Source organism: Gymnoscopelus microlampas (assembly GCF_963454915.1).
Source record: "Gymnoscopelus microlampas genome assembly, chromosome: 23".
In the NCBI taxonomy this organism is placed as follows: Eukaryota; Metazoa; Chordata; class Actinopteri; order Myctophiformes; family Myctophidae; genus Gymnoscopelus; species Gymnoscopelus microlampas.
In genome coordinates this window covers 8,021,080-8,038,996 of record NC_139960.1, presented here as the reverse complement: position 1 = coordinate 8,038,996, position 17,917 = coordinate 8,021,080, and the positions used below count along the sequence as shown (strand labels likewise).

At 41.1% G+C, this 17,917-nt stretch overlaps 1 protein-coding gene across 1 annotated transcript in view; it reads right to left on the bottom strand.

Moving 5' to 3' along the window:
- cUnh12orf56 (chromosome Un C12orf56 homolog) overlaps window positions 1-17,697 on the bottom strand; it is a gene marked incomplete at both ends in the record, with an annotated part of 22,614 nt that extends 4,917 nt beyond the window's left edge. The window contains 7 exons of the mRNA XM_084050156.1: window positions 296-440; window positions 1,293-1,381; window positions 1,540-1,761; window positions 2,240-2,465; window positions 12,476-12,533; window positions 14,781-14,976; window positions 17,470-17,697. Of these exons, the coding sequence (XP_083906282.1) occupies window positions 296-440; window positions 1,293-1,381; window positions 1,540-1,761; window positions 2,240-2,465; window positions 12,476-12,533; window positions 14,781-14,976; window positions 17,470-17,697 (1,164 nt within the window). The remainder of the gene's footprint in view (window positions 1-295; window positions 441-1,292; window positions 1,382-1,539; window positions 1,762-2,239; window positions 2,466-12,475; window positions 12,534-14,780; window positions 14,977-17,469) is intronic.
- Between the last annotated feature and the right edge of the window lie 220 nt (window positions 17,698-17,917).

Below are 17,917 nucleotides of genomic sequence, written 5' to 3'. Positions count from 1 at the left end.
TGGGGCGTGGCATGGAGGTGATCAGTTTGTGGCACTGTTGAGGTGTTATGGAAGCTCAGGTTTGCTTTCATAGCAGCTTTAAGCTCATCTGTATAGTTGAGTCTAGTGTCTTCATCTTGACAATACAACTTAAGATTCTCTGTGGGGTTCAGGTCAGGCCAACTAAGCACAGTAATACCATGGTCAGTACACCGGTTACTAGTAGTTTTGGCACTGTGGGCAGGTGCCAAGTGCTGCTGGAAAAGGTGTGTGTGTGTGTGTGTGTGTGTGTGTGCGCGCTCGTGTGTGTTCTCACCCTCCAGAATAGAGTTCTCAGGGTAACGTATTGTGTAGCAGCAGTGCGTAGCTCCTGCAGCAGCAGAAACACACACTCAACACTGTTATTCTCCTGAAGCAACTCTCCTCTCAGCTGACTGAACAGATGACAGGTCCTCTCCCAGCTGCATGCACGCGCACGCACACACACACACACACACACACACACACACACACACACACACACACACACACACACACACACACACACACACACACACACACACACACACACACACACACACACACACACACACACACACACACACACACTTGTTTCTGCTATTCTGTTTTCACATTGCAACGTGTCACAATGCGACTGTGATTTGGTGTAGAGGGAAAACAGATGTGGGACCAAGTATATAGAGCCTTGTGGGACTCCGGTCAACTAGGGTTTAAAGGAGCACTTCAGTTCACACATTTTCACTCACTAAGTAATGATCATTATGAGATAACACCATTTCTGTCTACTCACTCTGCGTCTCATTGGAGGGCTGTGGACAGTTGAGAAACCCGCCTACCAGTGACATCATCTATGTGGATTCCAAGCTAATAGAAACTACAGCCTTTCTCTTCCTAGAAAGTTAGCATGCTGGAATAGAAGTGAGGACCAATTATATGAAGATAAGGTTGAAAATGGGTGAGTTGCTACAGTGCTCCTTTAAGTGTTTAAACGCTACAGTGTAATTTCTGTAGATCAGTACCTGATGCTATGAGGTTGTTACCTGATGCTAGGAGGTCGTTACCTGATGCTAGGAAGTCATTACCTGACGCTAGGGGGTTGTTACCTGATGCTAGGAGGTCGTTACCTGATGCTAGGAAGTCATTACCTGACGCTAGGGGGTTGTTACCTGATGCTAGGGGGTTGTTACCTGATGCTAGGAAGTCATTACCTGATGCTAGGAAGTCATTACCTGATGCTAGGAGGTTGTTACCTGGTGCTAAGAGGATGTTACCTGATGCTAGGAGGTTGTTACCTGATGCTAGGGGGTTGTTTATGTGAAGAAGAGCTGGATGCAATGTTGCATGTTCTCCTGTAGAGGGGGTCTAACATCAGAGTGGCCCGCTAGAGAGAGAGAGAGAGAGAGAGAGAGAGAGAGAGAGAGAGAGAGAGAGAGAGAGAGAGAGAGAGAGAGAGAGAGAGAGAGAGAGATTTTAAACAGGATCTGTAAAAACAAATGGGGCTCCCTTCGTCCATATTTTTTACAGTCTATGGCTACTCACTATAATGTAGCTGTTCCAGGAGCTCTGAAGGTGCAGGTAGATGTGAGAGATCTTGGAGACGGAGTAAAGATGAAGCTCCGCCTCCCTCTTAAACTCCACCTCCTCTCCGTCCCTCTGTCCATCTCTCTGTCCGTCCCTCAGTCCTTTTGTCTCTTCTTGTCCTCCACTGACCTTCTGTCTCTTCAACAGACAAGCCAGAGCAGAGCCTCTCCTCCTAGAGAGCTGAGGACATTACGTCAAGGACAGAAACATGGATTAAAAGACATTACGTAAAGGACAGAAACATGGATTAAAAGACATTACGTAAAGGACAGAAACATGGATTAAAAGACATTACGTAAAGGACAGAAACATGGATTAAAAGACATTACATAAAGGACAGAAACATGGATTAAAAGACATTACATGAAGGACAACATGGATTAAAAGCAACATGAAAAATCTCACGACAAATCTCAAATTTGTATAATGGCCAAAAGTCCTATTGTGCGATTTGTTAAACAGTTTCCTAAACTATTGACACAATATATAAAATTGCGTGTAGTTAGATCTTGAGTTCAGTTCCTTGTTTGTGTTCCTGTCTTTAGTTAATAAACCTGTTAAACCGACCTGTTGGCCTCTGTCTCTCTCTGCACTTGGGTCCTACAATCCTGCCCTGACTCAAACCGTGACAATAATAAGCAGACATGGCAACACTGACCTGCACCAAGGTGGGCGCCTTGCTGCTCCAGTCGGGGGGGGACAGAGGGGAGGAGGGGGAGAGGGGCTGGGGGAGGACACCCTGCAGACCCAGGGTCTCCGGGTTGGGACAGGAGGCCGAACGCAGCATCCTCTGCATGGTGGCCATACGCTCCATTTCTCCTTCATCATCATCATCATCATCATCATCGTCATCATCATCATCTTCTTTTTCTACTCGCTGGCCTCTGATCCAATCAGGGAGGAGCAGAAGAATAAAGAATCAGAAGAGAGAGAGACCGAGAGATGGAGAGAGAGAGAGAGGGATAGAGAGAGAGAGAAAGAGAGAGAGAAATGGAGAGAGTAAGAGAGAGAGAGAAATGGAGAGAGCGAGAGAAATGGTGAGAGAGAAATGGAGAGAGGGGGAGAAATAAGAGACAAACAAAAAGGAAAAGAACGTCCAAATGTAAGTACGTTTTAATCATAGGACACTGTTCACAGACAGGATAGTCTAATATATAAAAAATATTAGAATAAATTATATGTTTTCTTTGCCTTCTTATGTGTGTGTTGGACCGTGTTACGGCCAGCCGTATTTGTATTTATTATTATATATTTGTATTTGGTTTATTATTTGGTATAATTGTGATGCTTTGGAGTATTGTATTATTTGTGGCTTGTGTTTTATTGTTGCTTTTCTGTATTCCTTATAAGGTGGAGACTGGTGTGCCTGCTGTGAGACTGGGTGTGGTGCTGATTGCTGGTGTGAGTGTGAAGTGGCTGATTGTTCCCAGGCTGTGCAACAGATTGACAGGTCCAGCCTCTGGCCCTGTCCCCTGCTCTCATTCGTCACCCCTGTCCATGCCCTAGCCATGGTAGGCTGTGATCTGGAGTGCTCACCTATAAAGACTCACTCTGCCCAAGCAGCAGTGGGGACTGGCAGCTTGCACAGCAGCAGAGACTCAAACCCTCTCGTCTTCCAGCCTTTTGTAACCCTTTTGTTTACTAGTTTTGCCACTCATTAACTTTGAGTCCTTCAGTTCTGTGTATATTTTTAATTCATTCTTTGTTAATACTTGATTCATCACTAGGGGTGTTTGGTACTTTTGTTTGGTTCATCCAGTTCTTTGTTTGTTTCTGTTTTTATTTAGTTAGGTAAGTAAGTTTAGAAATTGTGTATTTTCTTTTGGTTAGGATTTAGGTTGGGGGTAATATTTCTTTAGTAGTTAGTCCTTTTTACTAAATTGTAAACCGGCACCCTGAAGTCATTTTGCACTTATGAAAAAAGACTTGAAGTCTCTGCTAAATGAAAATAAAAGCAATTCACATTTTAAAGAGCTGTTGTCCTCCATTATTATGTTACCTTCCCTACCCTAGACAGGGGGTCGTAACAGACCGACTCTAAGGGTCTGATGGTCCACTAGCGGTAAACTGATCAGTCTTGGTCACTCTGCCTAACCAAATGGGAGGGGTGTGTTTGTCCTGTGTTTGTTTGTTTGTTTGTGACGTGAAAAAAAAAACAAGTAGTGTCACTGACAGAAACTTTGTAACTTTGTATAACTGTACATCTCCTTGAATAAAGACACTATAAAAAAGGACAGTCACAACGTCCTTTACAGGTAAAAACTATATAATGTATTCATGATTTAAACATCAATTCACACTTAACCACTGACTGTCTCTAATATGTTTATGATTAAAAACAATCATAAAACATAGTATGCAGCACTTGTAAATCATGCAGCAATCATTCAATGTAATGGAAACAAAAACTGTTCCACAATATGTCACTAGAGGGCAGTGTTTGCTAAGAGTTTCATCTGAACCTTTTTTCTATTGACAGAAAGAGCAACTGAAAGTATTGCTGACCTTGTTACGGTCACCAATATGTTAATAACAGCAACTTATCACAACATCGAACATATAGGTGAGTATAAAATATATGAATAACTTATCACAACATGGAACATGTAGGTACAGTAGGTGAGTATAAAATATATTAATAACGTATCACAACATGGAACATGTAGGTGTGTATAACAGATAATGAGAGTATGAGAGCTGGGGCGATAAGTTTAATTTATAAAGGGGTATTTCACTTTAACCCATTAAGACCTGAGGCCGATTCTACAATGTCTAAATCCTGGTTTTCTGAAAAAACTTATGTTGCTATATCAGTGGTTCTCAAACATTTTCAAGTGTTACACAAATGGTCCATTTTGGTTACATTTTGTCCACAGGTTTTAGATCGAGGACCACAATTGAAATCAAAATTTCAAAATGTTGTGTTAAATCCTTGATTATTTGTATGAACACACGTACAACATATAAACTGAACATCGTTTTTGTTGGGTTGTCCAAAACCGTTCCTTTTTTATTCTTATTTTAAAAACGTTTAAAATACTTTTTACGTATTACTTTTGTGCGACCCTCTTGTGTGATAAAGAAATATGAGGTTATGAGGTTTCTGCCCGGCAACAGCAACATATTTTGTGAGTGGATGCAAATTTAAGTATTTTGTTGCTGCCTGTCTATCTTTTTTATAAAAATAAACAAACCAAGTCAAATTCCAGGTGACACACACACACACACACACACACACACACACACACACACACACACACACACACACACACACACACACACACAATCAGGTATTTATGTCCACATAAGAGATACAATACAAGGACACAAATATGATAAGGTGCTGTAAAAAATGTACAGTCAGCAAATCATGGACAAAAAAAATCACACCCTTCAGGGGTACAAGTAACAGCGTCTTCGCCATATTTGGTGGCTACCGATAGTAGAAGAGATTCCACAGAATTTTGCAAGCCGTTTAGCTTCTTTTTTTGGCATCCCAAGTTGTTGGAAGCCTCTTACAACCAACCTATGTACATGTCCTAGCTGCCAAAGATAAACACTAGTAGATTGCACCTATAACCTAGCTCTGTGACGGTATGGAGGAGTGGCTGGTATTTAATGACTTTGGTCATAAAAGCTTCCTCTAAGCTAGCTAGAGTCAAAGGTGCAGGCCACTTCAAGAATGGAAACTGATCCGGAGCCTTCTTTGACAACAACAACATCTGGTGTATTAGCAAAGAGATTTTGCTAAGATTTCAGGATTTTCAGTACAGAGAGTTGAAACATGGAAGGTTTGACACAGGAATGTTTGTACATTCTCACTGACGGTGTAAAATGTTTAGATATGTCCTTAGTTATGAGATCAACTATTCTGTCATGGCGTGCTATGTAAAGCCTTTTACACGCATGTGCGCGCGCGCGCACACACACACACACACACACACACACACACACACACACACACACACACACACACACACACACACACACACACACACACACACACACACACACACACACACACACACACACAGAGCAGTTCACTGATTGGAAGGTAATGACTGTAAGCTGCTATGTCCCCGAAGACCTTTACTGCTGAGAGTGTGTGTGTGTTTCCTTTACCCATGATTGTTGTCCGCTGTGTTCGACAAGTATGCCATCTTTTGTTTTGTATGTAACAAAGCTCTGCTTTACATGCACTTTGTAACTGGCTGTTTTCCCTTTATCTGACTGCACTGGCAGTGTATGTCCTTTGTACATCTTGTACTTCTTATGTGGACATAAATATTTCAAATGTGAAAATAAAAATAAAAATGTGTGTGTGTGTGTGTGTGTGTGTGTGTGTGTGTGTGTGTGTGTGTGAGAGAGAGAGAGAGACACACACACACACACACACACACACACACACACACACACACACACACACACACACACACACACACACACACACACACACACACACACACACACACTAATAAAGCCCCAGGAGTGAGTGAGACACAGCAGCAGAAATAAACACAACACAACCGCACGCACGTCCACACCTTTAATAGGCACTTTATGGCTTTGTATGTCTTTCTGGTCCCCTAGCAACCCACCAATGACGACAACTGTCAACTTCCACTGTTCACGCACACGCACGCACAAACACACACACACACACACACACACACACACACACACACACACACACACACACACACACACACACACACACACACACACATTATTTACGGCACAGAGGAAGGGAGAGACAGATCTATTCCCAGTGCTGACTATCACTTAACACTGCATAGAGCAGGCTTTCTCTGCCACCCCAGGGTGGGTGGCACCCCAGGGTGCTGTGAAGCCAGTCTAGTCAAGGGGTGCCGTGAAATAATATATGGAATTTACCAATATCACTTAGAAAAATATTTTATATCACTTAAAAGTGTCACTCAAGTGTCAAGGGCAACTTTTTTTATTATCAGGTCTAACCAAAAGTAGCATCGGTGCCCAGGCTTTTAAAACCAAAACAGGTAATCTCTCAATATTTCCTTGAGAGATTATCTCAGGGGACAAAATGTACACAATGTAGTGATAGGCTCTATGCAGAGCAGCCATATTGGGAATAAATTGGGCCCCTTCCTTACTTGGTGTTACCAATAATACTAATTAACGCTCTGTTCCATTTAGTGTGGCATAGTGGTTGTCTTATTTTAAAAGGCCCCCATAACTCTGAGAGTGTACAAATGGAACCAAATGGACCCTTACGGGTCCATTTGGACACTCTCAGAGTTACACACCCACCATAAGGGGCCATTTGGGAACCAAAATGGAGTGTTTCTAGTGAGTCAACATGCACGATATCAGCACCCTGACCAGAATGGAACAGAGCCTTCATTAGTATCATTGGTAACACCTGTGAAGGAAGTAAGAAGAGGCCCAATTTCTTTCCAATATGGCTGCTGTGCATAGAGCCTATTACATACCACCTGAACGTTTACTTTCAACTGTGCCTTTATGAATGTGTACGTCACCTGTCACCATCACGGCACCATCACCCACTTCGCCGATTTTCAACCATATCTTCATATAACTGGTCCTCACTAATGCTCATTACAAGATGACACCATTTCTGTCTACAGTCTCAGAGGTGGTGGGCTGTGGACAGTTCAGACACCTGACAGAATGTCTTCTGATTCTATGCTTTTTATGAATAACAAACACAAATAAAATGAGATAAAAGGTTGAAATCTTGTTTGAAATCACCAAACCTAACTATCGATGAAACATTAAACATTTAAAATGCTTTTTTTTTTAAAACTGATTTTAAACTCAAGCAGCCTGTGTTGTCTGAAACTTAAGTGAAGCTGACCTGAAACTCTCTCCTCTGTTTGAATAAATCATGAGCTACATGAGACACACACAGACACACCATAAACACCACTGGCCTCATTCTCCTCCACTGGTGTAAAGTATCTAAGTACATGTACTCAAGTACCTCAGCGACACACACACACACACACACACACACACACACACACACACACACACACACACACACACACACACACACACACACAGTTAGTCGGACGGCCCTCTTGTTATGCACAACGGACACGCACACAAGAGAGACAGACATGTTCTCTATTAAGACTTTAGAAGCCTGTAAAACCATCTATGGTTCTCTGCAGACAGACAGACAGACAGACAGACAGACAGACAGACTTCTCTCAGGTTTGGAGCTGTTGTGTTCCTGTCTTGGCAGACATTAAGTCTAACGATGCCAATAAAGCATTCTAAATAATAATGAATAAAAAACGAGTCGGAGAGAAGAAAAGAGGATAAAATCTCATGTCCAAGACGACATATCTTGAAATGTCTTCATCGCTCGATTTATTTTTCTTTTTACGTCCATGTTAAATCATACAAGACATCAGCTGTGTGTGCGCTGCAGTGTCCAGTGTGTCACGACGCAATTCAGTGGGCCTGCCTTTCTCTTGTCTTTTCTCTCTCTCACCCCCTCTCCCTATAAACGGAGCTTTCACTTACATCTTAGTGTAGCACTGGCCCTTTAAGGAAAGTGCATAAAGAGGGGTGGCCAGGTTTGAGGCCACAAACCTGGCTAGACAGGAGGCCACTGGCCTCCTGTCTAGCCAGAAGCCTGGTTTGAGTGTTTGTGAGAGAGACCTGGAGGCATGAGGGGTACACACTAATTCTCGGTAAGACAATCTGAAACAAATGACAAGGTTTTTATAACTCATTGTAACAATAGTATATATATAGGAGTTTAGATAGGCTGACAATATTAGGCCTGTTGTTAATTATACTAATATATATCTGTACTTCCAGAAGCCTCCAGGTCCTTTGAGCAGCAGTACCCTGTGGCTGTGCAGGCCTTTATCAATTGGAGCCATGAGCATATATTGACTATTTGGGTATGTTTGTTATTTTTCTGTATTTTGTCATCTTGCTATAGCATAGGAGTAATGCTTTATTATTTGTTTTTTTGTAGGAGCTGAACTAACATCACTGTTTTTCCCACCGTGCCATATATATATATACTATTTAGACTGAGTGCAATAGGGTTGACTGAGGACAGAGCTATACTGGGCCATTAAGTAGCATTGCATGATTTTGGTTTTGCTTATTTGTAGTTTGTTTTGATTTGCTTATTTGCTGATTTGCTTTTGGTTACTTATTTACTTTATTTTCTTTTGGTTTTGCATTATTTGGATTTGATTTGTTTAATTTCTGTATATTTAGTTTAGAGGCCCAAGTAGGCCCCGAAGCTCTTACCCTTATTGCCCCTTTGCCTCTTGAGTTTAGTCCCTTTTGCAGAACTCTAATACTAACCGCTTTCTTCCTTTCTGTATTTTAACCTGACTATTTTTATACCAACTGCTGAATAAACTTGACCCATTTGTACATCAGCCTCTGGTTCTGTTAATTCTGAACCCGTACCTTCCTGGGGAACCTTACCTTGTTCAGTCCTATATATTTATATATATACAGTATATGGTTAATGTGTTTAAAGGATCCCTCACTCCTATATGTGTGGGTGGCGTAGTCATTGCTTTACAACGCCCTGCTACATTAGGACAAGCCGTCTTCTTCATGCAACATAATATGTAACTTTCACCTTTCTCATTTCTGTCAACATTGCAATTTTTTAAGTTTTTGTCTACAGTAGTATATGAGGTAAACTTTCAAACATGCATATATAAGACAATTGATTTAATATTGGGTCACAGTATAATCTGGCAGCTGTTTTAGGTGAAAACATTACAGTATGACAACTCGGTGCAGGCGGAGATCAACTCTGCACTCTAGCGCCTCCTAAACATTTGTTCCTATACAGGATATGTAGAATTTGAGAAGGTACAGAGAAAACACCTCTTGATTTGATTAACCAAAGATAACAGAAGAAGCTTTTGTTCTATTGTGTTCAGATCTTTCCTGCCTGTTGTCCTGGAGCAGAAGGTACCAGTCTTAAGTGTGAACCCAAAACAAGTCAACAAGCCATTCCTTTGTCTTAATTTGAATGAATTTCAATAACCATTGTTCCTTTGTGAGGAGGCGGCTGACCACAGACAGTGAATGCATAGTGGTTGGGTAGGACAGAATGTCTACAGAAGACCTTTAAGTTTAATTTTAACTCTGTTGAATAAGACTATGTACATTGAATACAAAACTAAGAGTCTTTTAAATGAGTATTTGAAATGAATAAAGTGGATAACTATGATCTGTGCTGTTAACCAAGAGAAATGGCATTCAAGGAAAAGATTCATTCTGGGGTAAATGCTGCCTTTATTGATGTATTCTTTCTAAACTATTGTTTGTAACTATGAAAGTATGTGTGTGGATTCATTCTAAAGCTTGAGAGATGTTGAACAAGAAATACTAAACCAGCTTTTGTGTAAAGATAAAGTTTGATAATTAGAAATAAGACAAGTTGTTACACTGTAAGGACAATGCAAATGTGTTTCAACAGGGTAGGCGGGGACTCGGGCCGACAACAACTGTGTTAGAATGCATGTGTGTGATTGGGGAACAGGGATTAGGGGCTGGGCTAAAAATACCTGACCCCTCCCATTGTTGACAGGAGGTAAACAGTGTATAAAATGTTGTGCTTTGTATGTGACTGGGCGCGCTGCATATCAGAACAATGGCAGACGGCCAGTCAGGCTGAAATAAACGATGCTTGACCTGAAACTTGGACCCATGGACTTCTTCCTGCTTTAAGCTGCCTTTTCTAGGAAACTGGTATTAATAGCCCGCTCTTGGGATCGAAAATGTTAATTCTGAACCCGTACCTTCCTGGGGAACCTTACCTTGTTCAGTCCTATATATTTATATATATACAGTATATGGTTAATGTGTTTAAAGGATCCCTCACTCCTATATGTGTGGGTGGCGTAGTCATTGCTTTACAACGCCCTGCTACATTAGGACAAGCCGTCTTCTTCATGCAACATAATATGTAACTTTCACCTTTCTCATTTCTGTCAACATTGCAATTTTTTAAGTTTTTGTCTACAGTAGTATACAAGCAGCCTGGCAGTCACACGTTCTCTCTTGTCTCAATATTAACCCATTCAATCCGGGAACACATCTGTGTCATTTTAGATTTCTTTGGGCTATTCAAAAATAGCAGATATACAAGCTTATAGCGGTGCACCGAGTGCCGCGCTATGAGCTTGTAGATCTGCGATTTTGTGAAAAATCGTGAAAGTTTGTGCATATATATATTTTAAAGCGATTTTTTTTTAAATAAAAGCTTTGCTTCTGGAGATTCTACAAATGTATTCTAAATCCTAACAGTATTTGGCCGCTGACCCCCATCTCAAAATGTATTGTTCCAGGGACCCCCATCAGAAGCACAGATTTGAGTTAAACATTTTCGCTTTAAAAGAATATATATTCAAACACATTTTCACAATTTTTCATAAAATATACCGATATACAAGCTCAGCTCATAGTGCATAGTGCATGAGCTTGTATATCTGCTATTTTTGAATAGCCCAAAGTATAAAATAATGGTTAAAGTGGTTAAAATCTATGCTTTCCCGGTCTTAATGGGTTAAGCACCGCATTAATCTAAGCATGCGTTCGTGACGGACTGACGGTCTCTCTCTCTCTGGTAAAATGACGTTATGCGTTTTCACTACAGGGAAAATATTATTCCATCAGTACATGCCATACAAATTACTACAAGATATCAGTGGACAGCAGCCACACACTGTGTGCGACCTGCTCGCCTACATAAACCACTTCCCATTGTGTTCAATGGCATCTCACTGGCCTCTCTGGTGCACAGAGATAAGGCCTAAATGAGTGAATGAAGTTCACTGATGCATGGGTCTTCAACAGGGGGTCCGGGACCCCTATAGGGGTTCCTGAGTTACTACAGCGGGGGCCGTCAAAATGTTTGTGTGATAGGAACTTTTTTTTGTTTTACATTAACCACTTGAACCCCAGCATCCCCATTCTGAGGGGAACATAGCCATTTTGGCTATTTTCAACAAAGAGATTTGGTGTAGATGAAAAAAAGAGTGAACCATGTACAGCGGTATTGAGCGTTTACATGGTTAAATGTCTGAAAATACACATTAACGTGAATCCAAGTCTATGAGGCTAACTATGAAATCTTTGAAAGAGTTTAATCTGCAACACAATTTTATACATGTAGTGGGGTCCCTGCTTCAACTCTCTCTCAGCTAAGGGGTCCTTGGCCTGAAAAACGTTGAAGACCCCTGGTGTAATGAATGGATGGATGGATGGATGGTGGTGCAGGGCACAATAGAGCAGTGAATAACAGTCAAACAGAAACATCCCAGACAGACATATTATTAAGTGCCTTCAGGAGACCAGTCATATTTTCTTTGCACGGCTGACATTTTTTTTGCCACACTACTCCTTCCAGTATCTGAGAAATCGGCAGATTGTTGCACTGGAACATGATTTTGTTCCCCAGACTCCTAATAATAATCAAAATCTACAAAGTAACTAGTAGCTAAAGTTTTCAAATAATTGTAGTGGAGTACAAAGTACAATATTTAATATATATAAGTAAAAGTACTGAGAATTGGAAATACTCCAGTAAAGTAAAAAATACAGTACTTGAGAAAATGTACTTAGTTACTTTACACCACTGATTGCACGTCTTGCATCAGGGGGAACTAAACTTTAAAACAAATTGAATTACTTTGCTTTTATTATGATAGGGGTACTTTAATAATTTACCCAAGGACAAACTGAAATCTAGGTGAAAACTAAATAATGGCAGGTCATATTTCAAACCAGCAATGTTGGTGTAAGTATTGTGCGTGAGTGCGTGCGTGCGTGCATGAGACAGACAGACAGACAGACAGACAGACAGACAGACAGACAGACAGAGTGAAACACTCACCTCTGCAGGGGTTCAGGTGTTATCCTCCACCTGTTGTCAGAAAGCAGAGAGGACAACCCTAGAGAGAGAGAGAGAGAGAGCATCGAGTCAATTCTATTTATAAAGCACATTTACAAACAACCAAAGGCCGTCCAAAGTGCTGCACAGCAATACAATTGTACACAAAAGACATCAAAGTAAAAACACAAAAAAGCATCAAATACAGAACATACACATCCATAACAGGACGACAAATAGCTGAGGTTAAAATGTGGGAGCACATGAAAAAGTGTCCAACCATTTCTCAAGGCAGAAGGTTTCTTTTTTGTGTGTGTACTAAATCTAATCTAACAACACATCTTCTGCTACAGGGGTCCCTAGGCTGGCGGGACTGGGGGGTCCATCCCCGGCGCAAGATATTTTCAAATGGGGGTCTGCAGGTCTGATGTCGAGACGTAGAAGGCGATAGCTCTTGTTTAGTTACTGAATACTGTAGACGACAAGAAAGAAAGAAAGAAAGAGAAAGAAACACACACGGACCTCACTGCAGTGTGGAATGTCTGTCGTTAATGGTCTGTTGAGGCGTTTATTGTCTGCACACACACACACTTCTGCCCCCCCCCCCCCCCCAAGTACTGGGTTTAGTGATGTTCTATTTTGTCTGAATCAGCATTGTTTTTGTTTACGTGCTAAAAGTGTGACCTTGAAAGCTGCTTTAGCGTACAATGTAAGCTAATGAGGAGCATATTTTGAATTATCAATTTCTAATCAATGGAGCAAAACCATGGCAAGGTAACTACACAACCCATAGACAGGTTTCCGCGCGACGTCATCACAGAGCAGAATGCGCAATCTGCGCATGCCCGGTGTAGAACGAACCCGGAAGTGCCCTTCACTCTGTTGTGTTTGGGAGTTAGATAGGCATAATGCTGCTATTATAGGCATAATAGGCATAATGCTGCTATTGTATACAAATAAAAGACGAACAGATCCAACTTCCGACAAATCAAATTTTTATTGAGTAAACAAGATATTACAAACTGCATAATTTTTTCATTAAACCCGGTGAAGACCATTTCTTTTATGAATGTAGATTTGACCAGAGCTGCTGCGGGTAATCGCGCATATCCTCTCATGTTTACAAACAGGAAAGCCGTCTATACCTCTACCAAAGTGGTCTTGCCCTTTAAGCAGCTTCTATCCATGTAGGCTCTCTCTCTCTCACACACACACACACACACACACACACACACACACACACACACACACACACACACACACACACACACACACACACACACACACACACACACACACACACACACACACACACACACACACGATAAGCTCCTAATCCTGTCTGATTTTCAACTCAGCTCAAGTTCAGTTGGCACTGAACAGCAAAGGTTGCCTGCTGAACAGCAGAGAGTGGCTAAAAGGATATATATATATATATATATATATATATATATATATATATATATATATATATATATATATATATATATATATATATATATATATATATATATATATATATATATATATATATATACATATATATGCCAATACATTATAATTGCCCTATGTAACTAAAATGTTAAATTAAAAACACCTTAAATATTTTATTTATTTTAGAAATAGTATGTCTTCCACACAATAGGGGCCGCTCCTGTCGCAAGTTGATGATGTCATTGTCCATGCGTGGTACAGCCCTATGGAATGCATGAAATGCATGTGCTAAATAAAAAAACAACGTAATACTTCCTAAGGTTAATATGAGCATCAAAGCAATATTTTAAATACTTTTTATTTGCACATTCATCCCATACATTCCATAGGGCTGGACCACACATGGACAAATGACATCAACTTGCGACAGGAGTTGTCCCTATTGAGTATAGTTATATAGGGCAATTATAATGTATTACGGCACATAAGGCTTATTAGCCAGGGATCCTTTTAAACAGCAGACTGGTTTCCAACAAGCAGAGGCTGGTTACTGACCAACCAGCACAGGTTGGCTACCTACCAGCTAGTCATATTGTTGCGGGACAATCAAAGAGATCTCTGCCTACCAATCATGTCTGGGGTCTTCTAAATGCAGAGCAGTTGGTAGAACCTAACAAACCTTTGGGGACAGAGCCCACTTATTTACGCCTGTAAACCTGTTTCTATGAAGGAGCGCCCTAAAGCCTTTGGATTGGTGTAACGAAAGCTGGGAAATTGTTGTTAGTCTCTATTGAGCAAAGCGTTTACACACACACACACACACACACACACACACGCACACACGCACACACACACAGTGTTTTTTTTTCATTACCTTTAAGGGTCGGTGGGACTGGGAGCTGGTGGTTTCTCTGAGGAGGCGGGGCTGTGGCAGGAAGCCGTGCCCCCTTTCCCCTCCTCAGCCAATCGTCTCTCTTGGCAGCGGGTTTGGCGGTGGTGGTGTAGACGACTCGTATGTGTTGACAGTGTTCTCTGTCCCGCCCACTGAGGAAGACCGGGATGTCATTCACCTGAGAGGACGAAGAGAGGGATGTCATTGATTGATTGAATACTTTTGTTAAGTTTTAAGCAAAAAGGGGCGCCGATTCATGATTTAGCCGGTGGGTGCTTAACCCATTAAAAACCGGGAACGCATCTGTGTAACCACTCAAACCATTATTTTACACTTTGGCTATTCAAAAATAGCAGATATACAAGCTCATAGCGCGGCACTCGGTGCCGCGCTATGAGCTTGTATATCTGCTATTTTGGAAAAATCGTGAAAGTTTGTGCAAATCTTTGGATATGCATTTTTTTTAAGCGAACATTTGTAACTCAAATCTTTGCTTCTGGGGGTCCCTGGAACAACATATTTTCAGATGGGGGTCCGCAGCCAAATACATAATTTTGGTGGTCCTTGACATGAAAAAGTTTGAGAACCACTGATATAACAACATGCGTTTTTCAGAAAACAGTTTATTTATTTATTTAGAATTTTAGAAGACATTTTGCAGAATCGGAACCTCAGGCCTTAATGGGTTAATTTAATTCCGGTGTTATCTCTGGTTAGACACGTGCCAAGTGAGCAGCACAGCTTGAGCTCTGTGATTCATGACTAATTATTTTTCTTGTGCCCATAGAGGGAAAATACAGACTGCAGATTCAAGTACACAGTTGCTCCTTAGATTAACTTTTTGTTTTCAAATATGCTTTGTATGGTTCTGTTTTTTGAAGATGCACCATTATCAGTCCTCATGAGGGGATTATTAAGGCTAGGCAATTTTCAATCTGATGGCGGTTATTTGCAGTAACAAATTATTTTCCGCTTTTTTTCTGCTTCCTTCCAAGATGTTTCTTTTTCCCTGAGTTCCGCCTCGACAGACCTTTTCCAGCTGTTTCTGGGTCTTCCGGGTTTTCTTTCCCCCTGGGGGTTCCAGGTTAAGGCCTGCCTGGAAGATGTCTCCCAAACCCATGCTTAAACTTTTATCATTTTAATCTAGCACTTATCTTTTTTTTTCTTTCTTAATGAAGTTGGTTCTTTCCTTTTCTTTATGTCAAGCGAATTTGGATAAAATATGTTAATAAATAACTATCTAAGATGGTTCCATTTTTAACCTTTTAAGAGCCATGAATGGGGGATATAGACTTGAGGGCCCTATATCTTGCCTTAACCCTTATGGCTAAACATTTTCAGCATTTCTTACTATTTTGAAAAACATTTTAAAATAGTGAAAATATCCGATCTACATCTACACGTTGTGAGCTTGTAGATCGGCTATTTGAACTATTTAAAAATGCGCTCAAAACCGTAGCGAAAAGGCACTTTAAGAGTCCAAGTAGGGACTGACGCAGGCAGCCATCCAACAGTGTAAACGCAGAGAGGATTAACTGAATGAGCCTGGGAAAACATATCCCCTTTTGACCTATACGTAACATAACCTTAGAGAGATATTACAGACTTTAGACGCCCTTAACACTTCACCGTGCTATTAACTCTAATCTGATTTGAATGTGTTCCTTTATAACTCTAATCTAATCTGGATGTGTTCCTTTATAACTCTAATCTAAATCTGAATGATTCGCATCGCATATTATGCGATTCGCACTTCACCGTGCTATTAACTCTAATCTGATCTGAATGTGTTCCTTTACAACTCTAATCTAATCTGAATGTGTTTCTTTATAACGCTAATCTAATCTGGATGTGTTCCTTTATAACGCTAATCTAATCTGAATGTGTTCCTTTATAACTCTAATCTAATCTGAATGTGTTCCTTTACAACTCTAATCTAATCTGAATGTGTTCCTTTATAACTCTAATCTAATCTGAATGTGTTCCTTTATAACTCTAATCTAATCTGAATGTGTTCCTTTACAACTCTAATCTGATTTGAATGTGTTCCTTTATAACTCTAATCTAATCTGAATGTGTTCCTTTACAACTCTAATCTAATCTGAATGTGTTCCTTTACAACTCTAATCTAATCTGAATGTGTTCCTTTATAACTCTAATCTGAATGTGTTCCTTTATAACTCTATGGTTGTTTCCATTGTGGTCCTATGTATTCAAATCATCAAGACATACAATACTACGGTATCCAAAACATTTTAAATACAGGAGCAATAAAAGTATATTTACATGTAGATGGGTTATATTGGCTGTGCAACAGGGCCGTACAGCTAAGTATAAAATAGGTCTCATGTGGTTAAACGCAGCAGACAGAAGGGTCACTGTCACTGTCGCCAGATTTTGCGAGAGAAACAAGCCCAAAAGAAGCGACTATGCCACACGAGCACACATGCGCACACCCGCGCGCGCGCACACACACACACACACACACACACACACACACACACACACACACACACACACACACACACACACACACACACACACACACACACACACACACACACACACACACACACACACACACACACACACACACACACACACACACACACACACACTATATTAATGAATCCTCTCAAACACAAATGGAAAGTAATCAAGCTCCACCCACCAGCTGGATGTGTAGCACCTGGCTGAAGTGCACGGCCACGGTGAGCGTGCGCGGCGGGTACTGCGCCAGGTACACGCACTCGTCGCTCAGGACCACGTGCATGTATGCCGGCCGGCGCGCGCGCTCGGACCTCACCACGCACGGCTCGTAGGCGCGCACGCGCTCGTACACGCCCCTGTCCGCGTGCCTCTTGAGAAAGGAGTCCAGCTTGCTGTTCCGCCGGGCCATTGATGATGTCCAGTTGACAGTAACACGCACACGCACACACACACACACACACGCACGCGCAGACCCGCCGAACCCCAACACCAGTGGTGGAAAAAGTACTACATGTTTTACTTAAGTAAAAGTAACAATACTGCAATGGAGAAATACTCTGTTACAAGTAAAAGTCCGGTATTCAAAATGTACTTCATTAAAAATACAAAAGTATTGGTATCAAAATATT